Source organism: Salvelinus namaycush, chromosome 10, assembly GCF_016432855.1.
Source record: "Salvelinus namaycush isolate Seneca chromosome 10, SaNama_1.0, whole genome shotgun sequence".
In the NCBI taxonomy this organism is placed as follows: domain Eukaryota; kingdom Metazoa; phylum Chordata; class Actinopteri; order Salmoniformes; family Salmonidae; genus Salvelinus; species Salvelinus namaycush.
Window position 1 is genome coordinate 18,609,586 of NC_052316.1, and position 21,982 is coordinate 18,631,567.

The window sequence follows — 21,982 nt, forward strand, 5'->3', positions numbered from 1 at the left end:
TGCTAAAGCATTTAAATCACTTGAAAGCATAGCCTAACTGGAAATAGCTAAATCATAACTGATGCCCAATGCCTGAAAACACAGTCATGATGATAAAGCTAATTGAATATGGTTGAATATCTTTTTTTCGTTGCATATCTAGCCTGTTCAGTGAAATAGCTAGCAGCACAGATTTCATTTGTCTGGAGAATTGTTCCTAGTTCAAATGTACATTGGGCTGGTTTTATATATAGTACCAGTCAAACGTTTGGATACACCTACTCATTCAAGGGTTTTTCTTTATTTGTACTTATTTGTAAGTAGCCACCCTTTGCCTTGATGACAGCTTTGCACACTCTTGGCATTTTCTCAACCAGCTTCATGAGGTAGTCATCTGGAATGCATTTCAATTAACAGGTGTGCCTTGTTAAAAGTTCATTTTTTTCTTTCCTTCTTAATGCGTTTGAGCCAATCAGTTGTGTTGTGATAAGGTAGGGGTGGTATACAGAAGATAGCCCTATTTGTTAAAGACCAAGTCCATATTATGGCAAGAACAGCTAGAATAAGCAAAGAGAAACGCCAGTCCATCATTACTTTAAGACATGAAGGTCAGTCAATATGGAAAATTTCAAGAATATTAAAAGTTTCTTCAGGTGCAGTCGCAAAAACCATCAAGCAATATGATGAAACTGGCTCTCATGAGAAAGGAAGACCCAGAGTTACCTCTTCTCTGGGTAAATAAGTTCATTAGAGTTACCAGCCTCAGAAATTGCAGCCCAAATAAATGCTTCACAGAGTTCAAGTAACAGACACATCTCAACATCAACTGTTCAGAGAAGACTGCGTGAATCAGGCCTTTATGGTCGAATTGCTGCAAAGAAACCACTACTAAAGGACACCAATAAGAAGTAGAGACTTGCTTGGGCCAAGAAACACGAGCAATGGACATTAGACCGGTGGAAATCTGTCCTTTGGTCTGATGAGTCCAAATTTGAGATTTTTGCTTCCAACCGCCTTGTCTTTGTGAGATACAGAGTAAGTGAACGGATGACCTCCGCATGTGTGGTTCCCACTGTGAAGCATGGAGGAAGATGTATTTATTTATTTTTATTTTTATGTTATTTTACCAGGTAAGTTGACTGAGAACACATTCTCATTAACAGCAACGACCTGGGGAATAGTTACAGGGGAGAGGAGGGGGGTGAATGAGCCAATAGTAAGCTAGGGATGATTAGGTGACCATGATGGTATGAGGGACAGCTTAGGAATTTAGCCAGGACACCGGGATTAACACCCCTACTCTTACGATAAGTGCCATGGGATCTTTAATGACCACAGAGAGTCAAGACACCTGTTTAACGTCCCATCCGAAAGACGGTATGATGGTGTGGGGTTGCTTTGCTGGTGACACTGTCCGTGATTTATTTAGAATTCAAGGCACACTTAACCAGCATGGCTACCACAGCATTCTGCAGTGATATGCCATCATTTTTCTTTTTCCATAGGACAATGACCCAACACACCTCCAGGCTGTGTAAGGGCTATTTGACCAAGAAGGAGAGTGATGGAGTGCTGCATCAGAGGACCTGGCCTCCAAAATCTCCCGACCTCATATGTGTTATTTCATAGTTTTGATGTCTTCACTATTATTTTACAATGTAGAAAATAGTAAAAATAAATAAAAACCCTTGAATGAGTAGGTGTCCAAATTTTGGACTGGTACTGTATATGAGAAACTAGAAAAGACAATCAATTTCAAAAATAGGCCTTGTTCGGCAGTCCCAAAAATATACTACCCACTTTTTGACTTAATTGAATTTTCATCATAAATGCACTTACATTTTGACCCGGTCTACTAAAATGAAGTTTTATCAAATCTACTGACAATATTGATGTTTCTTAGTCATGCTGATGTAAGCCAAAAAGGGGATTGGTTACAACTCAGTGAGCACACTCCCATGTACAGCAGGTATAGATAGCATAAACACTCACAAATAGATTATTTTATAGTATCATACTGATTTTTCACAATAACAAAATGATCACACATACAGCAACAAGAGTTATATAAAGTATAAGCTTGGAGAAAAGCAATGGTTTTGTGGAGAGCTCTTTTGTATAGTCGAGGTTTGAACATAACAGGAATGTAACCCACAAAAACACTGGCTACATACTGTAATCAGTCATGTCTGACATGGTTAGATGACTACATATCTCAACGACTGATCGGTGTGTTGACCCTTCAACCATCTTCAGAAACAACCTCTGTCTCCTACTTGAAATTGCAATCAGACCACATTTATTCTAATTCATTTTAAAGGACCGCAGAGCACATGCAGAGAATAGAAGACTATCCTTCATGTCAAATATTGTTGTGTTATTGTTAATTTTGTTTCCCTTTCTCAGTCTACTCACCTGGTGGCTTGTCTACACAGGGGGGCTGCCAATCATTCACTCTCCAGCAGAGAGCAGTTAACAAACAAACAAGTCATAATATTGTATCTTGATAACAAATTCACACATACACCATACTGAGTCAGATGTCTCACACAAATACCACATTTATGTATAAAATCAAGTTCAACCACTTGGTAAACACTCTTTAAAATGACATGCATTCTCTCTCTCTCTCTCTCTCTCTCTCTCTCTCTCTCTCTCTCTCTCTCTCTCTCTCTCTCTCTCTCTCTCTCTCTCTCTCTCTCTCTCTCTCTCTCTCTCTCTCTCTCTCTCTCTCTCTCTCTCTCTCTCTCTCTCTCTCTCTCTCTCTCTCTCTCTCTCTCTCTCTCTCTCTCTCTCTCTCTCTCTCTCTCTCTCTCTCTCTCTCTCTCTCTCTCTCTCTCTCTCTCTCTCTCTCTCTCTCTCTCTCTCTCTCTCTCTCTGGTTTGTGAGTGTTATGAAACTGAAGTACAAACTGCTAATGTATAACTGCATTTACATATTCATGCCAAGCGGATGAGGATGCATACGGGGATGTCTGATCTCTATCCTCCAGGTTTGGGACATTGTGGTCACATCACAGATTGGCCCTCCCTCCAGGTGGTACTGTAGATGGCAACAACAATCAGGATATAGTAGACCCACTGATACATAAAGGTGTTGTAGTGCTGAACTGAATAAACACTGAATCGTCTGAGGATGAGTCACATTAAGTTACAACTATGCAACATAAAACGTTGAAATCAAGAGAGTACAAAAAGTGAGTCAATCAAATGTGCGGGTGTCTTTTGACCTGTGCCATATTTGATTGTCCACCACATGATCTGGAGGTTGGGCTGTGCAGGGCTGCAGGCTCAGGGAACAGAAGGTTGAGGAGGTGACCATCTAAGAGACGAGCTGCTAGACCTTTCAGACAGTTCTCTGTGGGGCACCAAGGAAACATCAATCCCAATTATATCTCTTCCATGCATGCACTTTATCATTCATAGTCTCATTCAGTGTCAGTCAAAGTTCTGTTCTGTATCTCCAGAACAAATCTAGAGGTCATGGATCAGCTTCTCCAGAGGGATCTCTCTCTCCCCGAGCAGAAAGTCTCTCTTCAGGCTGGTGCCCTTATTCACCACCTTGATCTTCACTGCCAGGTTCTTCACCTGCACTGAGGTCACAGAGTCAAAGAAGAAGTCCTCATTGAACACAGGATTCCGGCTGTTCTTGATGATAGTGCTCCTCTGTTTCTGCAGCTTGCCAGGGTTCAGGTACAGCGACACGCAGCAGTTGATGCTCTTGATGTCGTACACCTTGTCGTATAGCTCTTCGGCAGCCAGAACACGGATGCGCAGGCGGGCTGTGCCGGCATCGTAGTCGGCGCTTAGCCTCACCCTGCCGCCATTCTGCAGGTTAATGGTGTGCTCACGGTCCGACGGCCCACTGCCGTGGAGGGAAGGGGAGTGGAGACGCCGCAGCACGTTGGGACTGGGCTCAGCCGAGCTGCACTCGTCTGTGGATAAGGAGCTGTGGCGGGCAAACTTGCTCTTGGCCTTCACCACCTTGGCCTGCGTCTCATGTGTGAAGATCTTGAGCAGCGAGGCAGAGCGGGAGAGCAGCGGGGAGCTGAAGGGAGAGGACTCAGCCGAGGAACAGGTGTCACTCTCCCCTCCACTAAAGTAGCGGTACGGGTTGTGAGAGGCGGGGTTGAGGTGGTTGCCCTCGCTGACGCTGCTCTTCCCCTTCCGCTGGCAGCTGGGGGAGGTCAGAGGGCTGGTCTGGTCACAGTGGAACAGCGACTCCTTGCGGCGGGTGTGGGGGCTCTCCATCAGAGTGGCAAAACCATAGGAGGTCTGGGTCTTGGGGACGTAGGGCAGTGACATAGCAGTCTGAGACTGAGGGTCAGCATTGGTGTCCCCTGCCACCACATCATCAGCGCTCTCTATCTGGATGATGTGACGGTTTGCTGCCCTCAGCAGGTTCTTGGTGTCCCCAGCCAGCTTGACGACCAGACGAGGACTTTGAGGACTGCTGATTTTCTTACTGCCAATGGTCTGCTCAGAGGCCGAGAGCCAAAGGCCTTCCTTGGGCTTGACGACGTCCAGGGTCTCAGGCTCTGGGGGGCAGGAGACCAGCTTGGGGGGAATAAAGAAGTCAGGGATCTTATCAGGGGTGAGAACATTGCTGTAGGCTGGAGTATTGCCCTCCTTGTCCCCATTCTCCCCCCTCCGGAGTACAGTGGTTTCTACCGACCCACGGATCTTGTCCAGAACCCACATGGTCCCACTGGGCTTCAGCAAGTGAGATACGGGGGTGTTTCTCTGTCTGCAGGCAAAAGCACAAACAAGGCAGCAGTTATTGGTGTGAAATATATTCATTAATACACTGAGAAAATCACATTGTAGCTGTTACTATATCTGTGCCAGAAATGGTTAACTGAATCTAAAAACTAGAAAAACAAATAAATGGACCCCAATGTGTCAAGTTTATATTTAATCAATAGGGATCGATGGGGTGTGATATATGGCCAGTAAACAGCTGAGGTGCCTTATTGCTATTATAAAATGGTTAGCAACATAATTGGAGTAGTAAAAATAATTGTTTTGTAATACCTGTGGTATACCACGGCTTTCAACCAAATCAGCATTCAGGGTTCGAACCACCCAGTTTATAATTATTTAGGATAGAGATGTTGAATAAATAAATAATTTGTGCAGCCTAAATAAGAGGTACATAGGACATGACTGATTTACAAAGGCTAAGAAAACACTATTATTGTACATTTACTCATACAGTACATTCTATGTTGCAGTAAGTAACCTATACTGCCAACATGTTGCACAGCAAATTATTCCTGTGGAATAATAAAGTCTACATTAGTCAAAATAACAAATGAAGCCTAGATTACGTTTATTTATCTTTTTTGTTAAGGTTTCATTTGGTTCTTTTAAAAATATGACGCCAAAATAAACACTTTAGCACATCACTGAGATCCACTTCAACAGCCATAGGAAATTCTATTCTATTTCTTCTGTTAAATTCCTTAGTCAAAAAATCCTTAAGGATTAGTAATTTTCCCAATAAAATCCTATTTTGTGTCACCTCTATCAGAATCCTATTGCACTACTTTTTCCTATTGGGAATCAAAATCATTCCTATTGGATTTTGTGTCACCTCTATCTATCATTATCATATTGGAATCCTATTGGACAATTGTTTTCCTATTGGAAATCAAAAGTAATCCTATAGGTTTTTGATAAATCTTTTAGGATTTTGTCATCATAATCAGAATCCTATTATAATTTTTTCTTAATTGAACCCATTAAATGATATAGTTTGTTGTAATTTGTTCCAGTACAATACAACATTAATTACAACAATTTCGTTGTTTGGAAACAACAATTCTATATTCATTTCGGTTTCATTCATCGCCACAATATAGGAGCGATCCAAGGCTGCAAGTTCATTTTCAGTATGACCACCAGTACAGTTCACCTTTTTCAACAAAGTTCTACTGTGTTACAGTTCATATAAGAAAATCAGTCAATTGAAATAAATAAATTAGACCCTAATCCATGGAATTCACATGATTGGGCAGGGGCGCAGCTATGGGTGGGCCTGGGAGGGCATAGGCCCACCCACTTGGGAGCCAGGCCCAGCATATCAGAATGAGTTTTCACCCACAAAAGGGCTTTATTACAGACAGAAATACATCTCAGTTTCATCAGCTGTCCGGGTGGCTGGTCTCAGACAATCCCGCAGGTGAAGAAGCCGGATGTGGAGGTCCTGGGCTGGCGTGGTTACACGTGGTCTGCGATTGTGAGGTTGGTTGGACGTACTGCCAAATTCTCTAAAACGACGTTGGAGGTGGCTTATGGTAGAGAAATAAACAAATTCTCTGGCAGCCGCTCTGGTGCACATTCCTGCAGTCAGCATGCCAATTGGGAAAGGGAGATACCTAGTCAGTTGTCCAACAATGTATTCAACTGAAATGTGTCTACCGTATTTAACCCAACCCCTCTGAATCAGAGAGGTGCGGGGGCTGCCTTAATCGACATCCACGTCTTCGGTGCCCGAGGAACAGTGGGTTAACTGCCTTGCTCAGGGGCAGAACGAATGATTTTTACCTTGTTAGCTCGGGGATTCGATCCAGTGCTCTTGGCCCAACGCTCTAACCACTAGGCTACCTGCCGCCTCAATTGCACGTTCCCTCATCTGTGGCATTGTGTTGTGTGACAAAACTGCACATTTTAGAGTGACCTTTTATTGTCCCCAGCATAAGGTGCACCTGTGTAATGATCATGATATGCTCACTAACAGGGATCAAAACAAATTTGTGCCCAAAATTTGAGAGAAATAAGCTTTCTGTGCGTATGGAACATTTCTGGGATCTATTATTTCAGCCCATGAAACATGGGACCAACACTTAACATGTTGCGCTTATATTTTTGTTCAGTATATATTTTCCTCTTAGAATGTACACCATCTTTACATAGCTAAATAAAACAATTAGTACAGTAACACAAAGATACGAGCATTTCTTTCATTTAATATATAATAGTCAGGGTTTCACTTGGGGAGCTCCCGAGTGGTGCAGCGGGACTCCCTCCCTCCCAGGGTTGTACCTTGCCTTCCCCACCTGCCCCCCCATCCCCCCAAGAGCCGCAACCCCCGCTCCCTCCCCATCCTCCCTATTTCCCTCCTGGATGTATCTACCAGTGCGCAGCTAGTGAACTCTTGGCACACCTGAAATAGGTCATCTTTTTTTAAACCAATACCTATGTCACATTATGTCAAATTGTTAATCTAGCTCTATGCTGTTTGGCTGTAATGTCAAATAGCACACCTTTTTGACACAAATGTAAACAACCTTGCAAACAATCACAGTAGGTTTCATATCTATTGTTGTTGCAGTTAATGTGTGACGCAGATGCTTACTCCCTTGGAACTTGGGGAAACAAGTGCACGAGATAGCGGTTCCCCAATATAGGATCATCATCTCAAGTGGCAATATTGGCTGTTTATGAAGTTATTATAGTTCACGTGTCCACCTTCATAGGTAATTACATTTAAGTCATTTAGCAGAGCGACTAGGGCACATAAACAGATTTTTCACCTAGTCGGCTCGGGGATTCAAACCAGCGAGCCTTCGGTTACTGGCCCAACGATCTAACCACTAGGCTCCCGTCTTAATTGTCTAATACATTTGGAGGGTGGGTGCGCCATATGTTAAGCAGCCAAGTTAACAATAGTGTATAGCCAAGTTTTGAGGATAATTCCTTTAGAATGTAATGAAAATATCTATACAATTCCCATCAACAAAATGAATAGGATTCCAATACAAGGGTCCAATTAGAATCCAATAGAAAAATCCTATCAAATTTTGGAACCAGTGTTATTGGACTCCTATATGATTCTATCCTATATGATGTTATATACAAGAATCTAATAGAAAATTCCTATCAATGTCCTGGAGTCTGGTGTAGCGGTCTAAACTCCGGACCACATTTCCCCCCTCAGCAACAGAGGTTTGAGCCCCGCATCGGCCGACTGTCTGTGCCCTTAATAACCACTTCGATATCAGTCTGCCTATCTGTCCTGTCAAAAAATATTACGTTTAAATAACTCAGCTCTCCTTTAAAATATATTTTTTTTTTTAAATATATCAGATTTTGAAACCAGTCCTATAGGATTATATCCTACACAATCATATAAAATCATATAGGGTAGGTTCCAAAATCTGTTTTTCCTTTTGGATTATAATATACATATCTTTTTTAGGATAGGATCTTTTGACTAGGGTTGTTGAATTGTGTGGTCAGTTCATATTGATAAGAGATGGACGATACAGACAAAATGCTAGCCGGTCTAGTTTGTGATGAATTTGCACAATCTTGAATTGATAATAACTTTGCCTTTAAAGAGAATGAAGACGGATCTCCGTTGATTTTAGAAAAACTTGGTGTAGCCTACCATCGTAAGAACGTCAATTTATTATATAAGGAATCAATAATGTAGAAGTGTATATTAGCCTAGTATTAGCCTATCATAAAATAAAGTGCAACAAGTGCAAATAAGAAGTTCGCAGACTATACCATTGGCGTAGCCTATGCTCTCCCGTGCCAGAATATATTTAATTACTCACCCTCGAGTGAGACAAATATACAATTTTAGATACATGTTGAATTCAGTTTAATACACTTACTGAAGACGTGGAGGCTGCTTTTGTCGACTTGATTCTTCCGCAACAGGTGTTTTCTCCCGCCTCCTCTGGATCTCACACTGTTTGCAGAACTAGGCTGGCTGGCTGGCTGGCTGTGGCTGACTGTGGCTGGCTGCTCTGCACCCCAGAGACCAGAGATGGACTTGCGCTTCTTGAGCGACTATGATGCATTTTATACACTCTCCCGGCGGCGATGTTGGGAGCCGACCAATAAGAGAAAACTATTATATCCTAGTCTAGAGAGCCAGTGACAACATTCTATTAAGCTGAACCGCGGCGCACTGGTCTATGGCCAGTGACGTGAACGGGCAAGTGCTGAAGAGTAGTTTTGTATGTAATAAAGCCCTTTTGTGGGGGTAAAACTAATTCTGATTGGCTGGGTCTACACCCTCCAAGGCCCACCAATGACTGCACCCCTGCCCAGTCATATGAAATCCATAGGTTAGGGCCTAATGCATTTATTTCAATTGACTTATGTCCTTATATAAACTGTAACTCAGTAAAATAATTGAAATTGTTGCATGTTGCATTTATATTTTTGTTCAATAGCTTGTACTAATTTCCAGCATCAGTCAAAACTACAGGCTTTGAAATAAAAAATATGACATACTGGTAAAAAAATATATAGATTATTAAAGAGAATAAAGCAGAATAACATAAAATAGTTCACATGTGGTTACAATCCTACAATCCATTCTGCCACCTCTGGTCTCTTTGCCCTCCGATCCCTGTGGGGCAGCTCCTGCTCTGCCCTGCTCAAAGCTCTTCTCTGTCCTGACACCCCAATTGTGGAACCACCTTCATCCTGAAACCAAGACAGTTCCTGCTCAACTTCCAAAAACCCTACATCTTCAAAGAGTATCTTAAATAATTCTAACCCTAACCCACCCACAGTGTTAAATGTAACTTTCTTAGTAATTATATGTGACCCACTGAAATAGTGTTAAACTAACACTTTTCAAAGTGTTGTTAAACTAACACCCCAAAAATGTTGGGTCCTTAACTGTGTGGGTGTTACATATTCTGATTTAAATTAAAACGTTATTACAGCTGATGTAAGTGTTAGGGAATTTACACCTGTAGTAACTCGTTTGGGGTGTTGTTTTAACACTGTAGGGTGTAAAGCCTTATTTCCATATTTATTTCCCAGGGTGCCTGTCAAGTTAATTTTGGAGGTACCAGTACCACCCATGACTGTGTTTGCTAGTGACAGAGAGATGGTTGTTGCATTCAATAGTTTTCACTCATGTAGTCTATTATAAAAAGGTAATTATTTATTTTGACAATACATCACTTTTTTACAATATAATACTTTGACATCCTAGTTTTACCAGGATCCCCATTAGCTAATGCCGTAACACTAGCTAATCTTCCTGGGGTCCAGATCCTCCTGGTTTGTAGGCCACGTCAGCAAGTCATATTACACTGGCTTGCAAAGTGTTATATAATACCTATTGGATTCGAGCCAGAGTTAGGATATCCACAAACTGGAACCTTTAATCACCTGCAATCCGCAGTTAGAATAACTGCCAAGGTTAGGAAGATTAATGAATGTGACTACCTAAACCATCTCAATAACAGGTGAAATATATCCAACCACTTACAGATTGGAATAGTTCAGAAAAAATTTATGTTATTTATCTTTGTGTAGCACAAGATCAATGAATCAATCAATGTGCATGCAGAAACAGATATTAAAACAAACCATTCTAAAAAGCAACCTGCAACAAAGCATATTGGGAAATATGATAATGAGGCCCCTCCCAAATTAACTCAACACAGTGGAGTAACAACACCACCACCTAGGTTAACACTTAATTTATTCAACTGGTGGTGTCAATTTCAAGCCTACTGGTGTTAACCACATGAGAATCAACACTCAGATATAACACTCACAACACTTTTTACCTCAACACCGAGATTTGAGCACCCATTCCGCAGGTTTTTTTCCGACTGTTCGTGTAAACATTTTTTCTTGAGGCAAGTCGAATTTCGGGAGCCGAATTCTACACCTTTTCGTTGATTATTACTCAACAGTCCTACTCTTTGTAGTACGCCTAGTAGTCATTCAATGAGAGACTAGTTTTCATGCACATTTTTTTCTCTTGAGAAATACTGTACTGAACATCTTAGTTAGACGTAAAATGATGCAATCAAGATCTACTTGAAAAAAACGTGAAAATTAATTCCAGATTTCTTGATCTTAGATTGCTTCGGGCGATTTTGAGGAAGTGTATACTGGCTGTTGTTGTTGTTACGGTGTCTCAGAAGAGACAAACAGTCAAATTGTCACTTTTTTCTTGTTTTTCAAGCAAAGGTCTTTTAAAGGAGTTATCAAGGCACATACATTTGCGTCGCCTAGCCAAGTTCTGCTAGGAGCAAACCAAACCTAGTATACAGGTGCCTTTACTTGAATGTCCAGCAACCCAAAGGTTGCGTGTTCAAATCTCATCACTGACAACTTTAGCTATTTCGCAACTTTGCAACTAAATATTACGTTTTAGCTCATTTGCAACTACTTACCATGTTAGCTAACCCTTCCCTAACCTTAACCCCTAATCCTAGCCCAGCTAATGTTAGCCACAAAAAATTGGAATTCATAACCTATCATAAGTATTGCAAATTCGTAACATTTTATATTAATTCCATTTTGTAACATCATACAAATTGTAATTTGTAACATATCATACAAAATGGATGATAGACATCTACAAAGTAATAGATAACATACGAAATGTAACATATTATACTAAATGGAGGGAGACAGATTTACATTTACAATGTTATGTCTACCCCTGAGTCCAGGTTGTTCAGAAATGTTTGGTTTTACCTTTTCTATTGCATTTTTCACTTTGGCCAATCACTATAGTTCTCAGTTCTTTTCTGAAAAAGCAGGCCTCACAACTTTCAGAAGTGCCACTGTAGTCCATGAACTGTGTTGTGAAAACACAATGAACATGTACATCGGCATCTAATTGATTCCCCCAAAATATAATTGGTGCTTCTATTCTTCATTACACGTTTGTGAGAGGTATAGCCAAACACACAGACAACGATGGAAAACTGCAGGCACCTCATTGCTCCTGGGGCAGACAATGACCTTTTCTGTCAGACACCTAATAGAATTGGGAGCTGACACACAAACAGGATGCCCAAGAGTAAATGAACACTTGGATTAGACTTTAATTAGAATTGTCAGTCTCTTTAACCATAACACACTTGACACTAACAGAGACACTGGAGAGACAGACAGAACTTAAGAAGGATGTAGGAAAGTAAACTGGCTTTATGACATTCTTCAGTGATTGGCAAATACTGTATCAACCATGACACTTTATGACTCAACCTGTTCTGAAGAGGTAAACAAAGGAGAGCTCAAGTATGGCATGACAAACAGCTATTGACTTTGTCAAATGCTGTTGAAGTGATATGGCTACAGGTTCACCTGCCTCACCTAAACCCTATTATTGTGGGAAGTTGCTATAGACCACCAATTGCTAACAGTCAATATCTGGATAATACACTATATATACAAATGTATGTGGACACCCCTTCAAACTAGTGGATTCTGCTATTTCATCCACACCGTTGCTGAGATGTGTATAAAATCGAGCACACAGCCATGCAATCTCCATAGACAAACATTGGCAGTAGAATGGCCTTACCGAAGCTCGGTGACTTTCAATGTGGCACCGTCATAGGATGCCATCTTTCCAACAAGTTAGTTCGTCAAATTTCTGCCCTGCAAGAGTTTCCCCGGTCAACTGAAAGTGCTGGTATTGTGAAGTGGAAATGTCTAGGAGCAATAAGGGCTCAGCCACAAAGTGGTAGGCCACACAAGCTCACAGAACGGGAACACCGAGTGCTGAAGCGCATAAAAATAGTCTGTCCTCGGTTGCAACACTCACTACCGAGTTCCAAACTGCCTCTGGAAGCAAGGTCAGCACAAGAACTGTTTGTCGGGAGCTTCATGAAATGGGTTTTCATGGCCAAGCAGCCACAAACAAGCCTAAGATCACCATGCGCAATGCCAAGCGTTGGCTGGAGTGGTGTAAAGCTTGCCGCCATTGGACTCTGGAGTGAGGAATCACGCTTTACGATCTGCCAGTCCGACGGACGATTCTGGGTTTGACGGCCCGAATGCATAGTGAAAATGATAGACTGGGGCTGTTTTTCAGTGAAGGGAAATCTTATCGCTACAGCGTACAATGACATTCTAGACGATTCTGTGCTTCCAACTTTGTGGAAATAGTTTGGGGATGGCCCTTTCTTGTTTCCCGTGCAAAAAGTGAGGTTCATACAGAAATGGTATTTCGAGATTGGTGTGAAAGAACTTGACTGACCTGCACAGAGCACTGACCTCAAAACCTATTGAACTTTGGGATGAGTTGGAACGCTGACTGAGAACCAGGCCTAATTGCCCAACCTCACCAATGCTTTTGTGGCTGAATGGAAGCAAGTCCCCTCAGCGATATTCCAACATCTAGTGGAAAGCCTTCCCATAGGAGTGGAGACTGTTATAGCAGCAAAGGTGGGACCAAATCCATATTAAATCCCATGATTTTGGAATGAGATGCTCGACGAGCAGGTGTCCACATACTTTTGGTCATGTAGTGTACGTGTGTAATGCTTGATGGTGTACGTGATATTAACAGAGAGGTATATTTTCTGGGTGACCAAAATATTGACTGGTTTTTAATCAAGCTGTCCACTCAAAAAAAGCTTCAAACTGAAACCAGTGCCTGCAATCTGGTTCAGGTAATTAGTCAACCTACCAGGGTATATGCAAACAGCACAGGAAAGAAATCCATGTGTATTAATCACATGTTTACTAATGCGGAAGAAATCTGCTCTAAAGCAGTATCCACACCAATCGGATGTAGTGATCATAATATGATAGCCATATCTAGAAAAACCAAAGTTCTTAAGGCTGGGGCTAAAATTGTGTATAAGAGATCATACAAGAGGTTCTGTAGTGATTCCTATGTTGAAGATGTAAAGAATATTTGCTGGTCTGTTGTGGAGCAAACAGATGCCGTACTTGACACATTTATAAAATTGCTTCTTCCAGTTACTAATAAGCACGTACCCATTAAGACACTGACTGTAAAAACTGCTAATGGTATGGTTGAGAGGGACGAGGAAAAAGGAATGGAAAATAAGACTTCACAGCCGATTGGCAAACATAACGTAAATTGATAAATCATGTGACTAAACTATACAAAAAGAAGAAGAAACTGTATTATGAGACAAAGATAAATGATATACAGTACCAGTCAAAAGTTTTCCAACAGGACAATGACCCAAAACACACCACCGCCATTCTGTGTAAGGGCTATTTGACAAAGGAGAGTGATGGAGTGCTGCATCAGATGACCTGGCCTCCACAATCACCCGACCTCAACCCAATTGAGATGGTTTGGGATGAGTTGGACTGCAGAGTGAAGGAAAAGCAGCCAACAAGTGCTCAGCATATGTGGGAACTCCTTCAAGACAGTTGGAAAAGCATTTCTCATGAAGCTGGTTGAGAGAATGCCAAGAGTGTGCAAAGCTGTCATCAAGGCAAAGGGTGGCTACTTTGAAGAATCTCAAATATAAAATATTTTGATTTGTTTAACACTTTTTTTGGTTACTACATGTGTTATTTCATAGTTTTGATGTCTTCAGTATTATTCTACAATGTAGAAAATAGTAAACATTCAGAAAAACCCTTGAATGAGTGTGTCCAAACTTTTGACTGGTTGTTAATGGGATTTATGTTTAAATTAATGATTAGAATACTCCACCCTGAAACCATATAATTGTATGAAATTGATTAGAATCATGAAGTTATAATTAATGATGTGTGTAGTTTTAGTCAGTAAAACAATATGTCTCTACAGTATCTTAAACACAGACTGTCTGAGCAAAATTCGGTGCCGACCTTGGCTAGGGGCCACTGAGAAATTTGGTCTCACGGCCTCCCCAATCTTGGAGGAGGACGGGGAGTGCTTCTCACGGTCTCTGTAATCTATGTCGGCTGGGTAGGGAGACAGTATGTGCGCAGGATACCTACTGTTTGTGTGGAAGTATGTGCGCCACTATAAAATGGATGTCTTTGTATTGTGGACTTCAGAACGTTCTCGTGAATAAACATTTGACTATTGTAGGCTGGGCCTCTGTCTGTTTCATTCAACCAGTATCTTACAAATTCTGGTTTGCAGACCCGAGTAGTAATTGAATTGGGTTATGAACATTGAGAACATAATTCTCTTAACAATTTGGTCCTTCGAGAGCCGGATTCCAATACCTGTCCCTGCCGTCCGAAGGTACCACGCCAAAAACCGTGCACGGGCTGGTCATTGACCCGTAAATTAAAGACCTGTCCCCTGACATTGGGGTTCTATAGCAGGCCGGTATATATCTAAGGTCGGCAGAGACGGTGACGGAATCTAACCCACATTGCTTTCCCAGTCTATGAGACGAAGGTCAGTAAATCTTTATTCACGAATTTGGGGGAATTATTTAAGAGATCTTTGAGTTGATGTTCTAAATACTTAGAATATATCAATAATAGGAGCTTGGTTATTCTAAACAGATTCACTAGGAGGCTTTTACTTTGTGTTTTAACCAAAAATCGATTGAGGGAACAGGTCCGCATTGACCTGAGGTACATGTGCACTACCATAAATAAAAATAGCTTAATAATTGAGGTCTGTGGAATGGCAGAAAGGTTATTAGCAAGGGATGTAAATAGGTGCTGTGAGATAGGACGGTGATTTTGTGCAAATAGGATAACTTCAATGGTTAATTATCATGTGGTAAATTAACCATAGATCCAATTTAAAAAACATACCTAAATAAAGTCCTAACTTAAAGAGGCGAGGATATAAAATAGGTTTGGTGAGATAGGACGGTAATTCTATGCGAACAAGATAACTCAAATGGTCAATTAACAAAAGTGAATTAGCCATAGATCCGATTCCAAAGACAATACTGAAATAAAGTCCAAAAAATGGAGAAAGAAGGGAAACCTAATACAGCGGAGTGAGATACGAGATATTAACGTCAAAAGAACAAGGAACAACAGAAAAATAGGCTGCTGACTAGGGATTTACGACCCCTGGAAAATAGCTTGTAAACGGTGAGACCTAATGTCTGATCGAAAGACACCTCTATAGATGAAGTTTCAAGAAAGGAAAAGCACACATAGGTTAAGAGATAGCAAAATACACATAGAGTGTATGCCCACACATAGGGAGTAGTGACATACACATCAATAGTGAGACACATAGAATAAATGTTGTAGATCTTAATGTTTTTCCTCATAATCCTGGACTATCGGACCACCATTTTATTACGTTTGTAATCGCAACAAATAATCTGCTCAGACCCCAACCAAGGAGCATCAAAAGTCGTGCTATAAATTCTCAGACAACACAAAGATTCCTTGATGCCCTTCCAGACTCCCTCTGCCTACCCAAGGACGTCAGAGGACCAAAATCAGTTAACCACCTAACTGAGGAACTCAATTTAACCTTGCGCAATACCTTAGATGCAGTTGCACCCCTAAAAACTAAAAACATTTGTCATAAGAAACTAGCTTCCTGGTATACAGAAAATACCCGAGCTCTGAAGCAAGCTTCCAGAAAATTGGAACGGAAATGGCGCCACACCAAACTGGAAGTCTTCCGACTAGCTTGGAAAGACAGTAGCGTGCAGTATCGAAGAGCTGCTCGATCATCCTATTTTTCCAACTTAATTGAGGAAAATAAGAACAATCCAAAATGTATTTTTGATACTGTCGCAAAGCTAACTAAAAAGCAGCATTCCCCATGTGAGGATGGCTTTCACTTCAGCAGTAATAAATTCATGAACTTCTTTGAGGAAAAGATCATGATCATTATCAAATCAAATCAAATTTGATTTGTCACATACACATGGTTAGCAGATGTTAATGTGAGTGTAGCGAAATGCTTGTGCTTACAGTTCCGACAATGCAGTAATAACCAACAAGTAATCTAACCTAACAATTCCACAACTTCTACCATATACACACAAGTGTAAAGGGATAAAGAATATGTACATAAAGATATATGAATGAGTGATGGTACAGAACGGCATAGGCAAGATGCAGTAGATGGTATAGAGTACAGTATATACATATGAGATGAGTAATGTAGGGTATATAAACATAAAGTGGCATAGTTTAAAGTGGCTAGTGATACATGTATTACATAAAGATGGCAAGATGCAGTAGATGATATAGAGTACAGTATATACATATACATATGAGATGAGTAATGTAGGGTATGTAAACATTATATTAAGTGGCATTGTTTAAAGTGGCTAGTGATACATTTTTACATAATTTCCATCAATTCCCATTATTAAAGTGGCTGGAGTTGAGTCAGTATGTTGACAGCGGCCACTAAATGTTAGTGGTGGCTGTTTAACAGTCTGATGGCCTTGAGATAGAAGCTGTTTTTCAGTCTCTCGGTCCCTGCTATGATGCACCTGTACTGACCTCGCCTTCTGGATGATAGCGGGGTGAACAGGCAGTGGCTCGGGTGGTTGTTGTCCTTGATGATCTTTATGGCCTTCGTGTGACATCGGGTGGTGTAGGTGTCCTGGAGGGCAGGTAGTTTGCCCCCGTTGATGCGTTGTGCAGACCTCACTACCCTCTGGAGAGCCTTACGGTTGTGGGCGGAGCAGTTGCCGTACCAGGCGGTGATACAGCCCGACAGGATGCTCTCGATTGTGCATCTGTAGAAGTTTGTGAGTGCTTTTGGTGACAAGCCGAATTTCTTCAGCCTCCTGAGGTTGAAGAGGCGCTGCTGCGCCTTCTTCACAACGCTGTCTGTGTGGGTGGACCAATTCAGTTTGTCTGTGATGTGTACACCGAGGAACTTAAAACTTTCCACCTTCTCCACTACTGTCCCGTCGATGTGGATTGGGGGGTGCTCCCTCTGCTGTTTCCTGAAGTCCACAATCATCTCCTTTGTTTTGTTGACGTTGAGTGTGAGGTTATTTTCCTGACACCACACTCCGAGGGCCCTCACCTCCTCCCTGTAGGCCGTCTCGTCGTTGTTGGTAATCAAGCCTACCACTGTAGTGTCGTCCGCAAACTTGATGATTGAGTTGGAGGCGTGCATGGCCACGCAGTCGTGGGTGAACAGTGAGTACAGGAGAGGGCTCAGAACGCACCCTTGTGGGGCCCCAGTGTTGAGGATCAGCGGGGTGGAGATGTTGTTACCTACCCTCACCACCTGGGGGCGGCCCATCAGGAAGTCCAGGACCCAGTTGCACAGGGCGGGGTCGAGACACAGGGTCTCGAGCTTGATGACGAGTTTGGAGGGTACTATGGTGTTAAATGCTGAGCTGTAGTCGATGAACAGCATTCTCACATAGGTATTCCTCCTGTCCAGATGGGCTAGGGCAGTGTGCAGTGTGGTTGCGATTGCGTCGTCTGTGGACCTATTGGGTCGGTAAGCAAATTGGAGTGGGTCTAGGGTGTCAGGTAGGGTGGAGGTGATATGGTCCTTGACTAGTCTCTCAAAGCACTTCATGATGACGGAAGTGAGTGCTACGGGGCGGTAGTCGTTTAGCTCAGTTACCTTAGCTTTCTTGGGAACAGGAACAATGGTGGCCCTCTTGAAGCATGTGGGAACAGCAGACTGGGATAAGGATTGATTGAATATGTCCTTAAACACACCAGCCAGCTGGTCTGCGCATGCTCTGAGGACGCGGCTGGGAATGCCGTCTGGGCCTGCAGCCTTGCGAGGGTTAACACGTTTAAATGTTTTACTCACCTCGGCTGCAGTGAAGGAGAGCCCGCAGGTTTTGGTAGCGGGCCGTGTCAGTGGCACTGTATTGTCCTCAAAGCGAGCAAAAAAGTTTTTTAGTCTGTCTGGGAGCAAGACATCCTGGTCCGCGACGGGGCTGGTTTTCTTTTTGTAATCCGTGATTGACTGTAGACCCTGCCACATACCTCTTGTGTCTGAGCTGTTGAATTGCGACTCTACTTTGTCTCTATACTGGCACTTAGCTTGTTTGATTGCCTTGCGGAGGGAATAGCTACACTGTTTGTATTCGGTCATGTTTCCGGTCACCTTGCCCTGGTTAAAAGCAGTGGTTCGCGCTTTCAGTTTCACGCGAATGCTGCCATCAATCCACGGTTTCTGGTTTGGGAATGTTTTAATCGTTGCTGTGGGTACAACATCGTCAATGCACTTTCTAATGATCTCACTCACCGAATCAGCGTATTCGTCAATGTTGTTGTTGGACGCAATGCGGAACATATCCCAATCCACGTGATCGAAGCAGTCTTGAAGCGTGGAATCAGATTGGTCGGACCAGCGTTGAACAGACCTGAGCGCGGGAGCTTGCTGTTGTAGTTTCTGTTTGTAGGCTGGAAGCAACAAAATGGAGTCGTGGTCAGCTTTTCCGAAAGGAGGGCGGGGGAGGGCCTTTTATGCGTCGCGGAAGTTAGTATAACAATGATCCAAGGTTTTACCAGCCCTGGTAGCACAATCGATATGCTGATAGAATTTAGGGAGTTTTGTTTTCAGATTAGCCTTGTTAAAATCCCCAGCTACGATGAATGCAGCCTCAGGGTGTGTGGTTTCCAGTTTACATAGAAACCAAATTACGGACTCCTCTTTAAATCTGCGTATTCCTCCAAAGCTCAGCTGTCCTGAGTCTGCACAACTCTGCCAGGACCCTATTCCAACTAAACTACTGAAAGAGCTGCTTCCTGTGCTTGGCCCTCCTATGTTGAACATAATAAACGGCTCTCTATCCACCAGATGTGTACCAAACTCACTAAAAGTGGCAGTAATAAAGCCTCTCTTGAAAAAGCCAAACCTTGACCCAGAAAATATTTTTTTAAACTAAATCGGCCTATATCGAATCTTCCATTCCTCTCAAAAAAAATTGAAAAAGCTGTCACTGCCTTCCTGAAGACAAACAATGTATACGAAATGCTTCAGTCTGGTTTTAGAGCCCATCATAGCACTGAGATTGCACTTGTGAAGGTGGTAAATGACCTTTTAATGGCGTCAGACCGAGGCTCTGCATCTGTCCTCGTGCTCCTAGACCTTAGTGCTGCCTTTGATACCATCGATCACCACATTCTTTTGGAGAGATTGGAAACCCAAATTGGTCTACACGGACAAGTTCTGGCCTGGTTTAGATCTTATCTGTCGGAAAGATATCAGTTTGTCTCTGTGAATGGTTTGTCCTCTGACAAATCAACTGTACATTTCGGTGTTCCTCAAGGTTCCGTTTTAGGACCACTATTGTTTTCACTATATATTTTACCTCTTGGGGATGTCATTCGAAAACATAATGTTAACTTTCACTGCTATGCGGATGACACACAGCTGTACATTTCAATGAAACATGGTGAAGCCCCAAAATTGCCCTAGGTCCCAAGAAACAAAGAGATCTTCTGTTGAATCTGACAATTAATCTTGATGGTTGTAAAGTCGTCTCAAATAAAACTGTGAAGGACCTCGGCGTTACTCTGGACCCTGATCTCTCTTTTGACGAACATATCAAGACTGTTTCAAGGACAGATTTTTTTCCATCTACGTAACATTGCAAAAATCAGAAACTTTCTGTCCAAAAATGATGCAGAAAAATGTATCCATGCTTTTGTTCTTTCTAGGTTAGACTACTGCAATGCTCTACTTTCCGGCTACCCAGATAAAGCACTAAATAAACTTCAGTTAGTGCTAAATACGGCTGCTAGAATCCTGACTAGAACCAAAAAAATGTGATCATATTACTCCAGTGCTAGCCTCTCTACACTGGCTTCTTGTTAAGGCAAGGGCTGATTTCAAGGTTTTACTGCTAAACTACAAAGCATTACATGGGCTTGCTCCTACCCATCTTTCCGATTTGGTCCTGCCGTACATACCTACACGTACGCTACGGTCACAAGACGCAGGCCTCCTAATTGTCCCTAGAATTTCTAAGCAAACAGCTGGAGGCAGGGCTTTCTCCTATAGATCTCCATTTTTATGGAATGGTCTGCCTACCCATGTGAGAGACGCAGACTCGGTCTCAACTTTTAAGTCTTTACTGAAGACTCATCTCTTCAGTGGGTCATATGATTGAGTGTAGTCTGGCCCAGGAGTGTGAAGGTGAACGGAAAGGCTCTGGAGCAACGAACCGCCCTTGCTGTCTCTGCCTGGCCGGTTCCTCTCTCTCCACTGGGATTCTCTGCCTCTAACCCTATTACAGGGGCTGAGTCACTGGCTTACTGGTGCTCTTTCATGCCGTCCCTAGGAGGGGTGCGTCACTTGAGTGGGTTGAGTCACTGATGTGATCTTCCTGTCTGGGTTGGCGCCCCCCCTATACACGGCCTTGTCTCAGGATGGTAAGTTGGTGGTTGAAGTTATCCCTCTAGTGGTGTGGGGGCTGTGCTTTGGCAAAGTGGGTGGGGGTATATCCTTCCTGTTTGGCCCTGTCCGAGGGTATCATCGGATGGGGCCACAGTGTCTCCTGACCCCTCCTGTCTCAGCCTCCAGTATTTATGCTGCGTTAGTTTATGTGTCGGGGGGCTAGGGTCAGTTTGTTATATCTGGAGTACTTCTCCTGTCTTATCCGGTGTCCTGTGTGAATTTAAGTATGCTCTCTCTAATTCTCTCTCTCTCTCCCTTTCTTTCTCTCTCTCGGAGGACCTGAGCCCTAGGACCATGCCTCAGGACTACCTGGCATGATGACTCCTTGCTGTCCCCAGTCCACCTGGCCATGCTGCTGCTCCAGTTTCAACTGTTCTGCCTGCGGCTAAGGAACCCTGACCTGTTCACCGGACGTGCTACCTGTCCCAGATCTGCTGTTTTCAACTCTCTAGAGACCGCACGAGTGGTAGAGATACTCTTAATGATCGGCTATGAAAAGCCAACTGACATTTACTCCTGAGGTGCTGACTTGCTGCACCCTCGACAACTACTGTGATTATTATTATTTGACCATGCTGGTCATTTATGAACATTTGAACATCTTGGCCATGTTCTGTTATAATCTCCACCCGGCACAGCCAGAAGAAGACTGGCCACCCCTCATAGCCTGGTTCCTCTCTAGGTTTCTTCCTAGGTTTTGGCCTTTCTAGGGAGTTTTTCCTAGCCACCGTGCTTCTACACCTGCATTGCTTGGGGTTTTAGGCTGGGTGTCTGTACAGCACTTTGAGATATCAGCTGATGTAAGAAGGGCTATATAAATACATTTGATTTGATTTGACATAGGAGTAATTTAATCAGAATTTTAAAAGCACACACATAGAATAAGGAGATAGATATATTTATCAGTCAAAAGTCATAAGGAACAACTAAGAATAAGTAGAACTTATAGTCGTATAAAGTGTGAGATCTA

The 21,982-nt window shown here is 42.5% G+C and overlaps 1 protein-coding gene across 1 annotated transcript; it reads right to left on the reverse strand.

Annotated features, from left to right (window-relative positions):
* Window positions 1–2,858: 2,858 nt before the first annotated feature.
* Window positions 2,859–8,685, reverse strand: LOC120054471 (C2 calcium-dependent domain-containing protein 4C-like). The gene is made up of 2 exons (XM_039001892.1): window positions 8,606–8,685; window positions 2,859–4,725 (listed from the first exon to the last, which is right to left on the reverse strand). Exon 2 carries the CDS (start codon window positions 4,677–4,679, stop codon window positions 3,453–3,455), a length of 1,227 nt encoding a protein of 408 aa, XP_038857820.1. The 5' UTR covers window positions 4,680–4,725; window positions 8,606–8,685; the 3' UTR covers window positions 2,859–3,452.
* Window positions 8,686–21,982: the final 13,297 nt, after the last annotated feature.

Excerpts from the sequence above, each read along its gene's own strand:
- LOC120054471 (XM_039001892.1), bottom strand. The coding sequence starts at position 4,679 with ATGTGGGTTCTGGACAAGATCCGTGGGTCGGTAGAAACCACTGTACTC.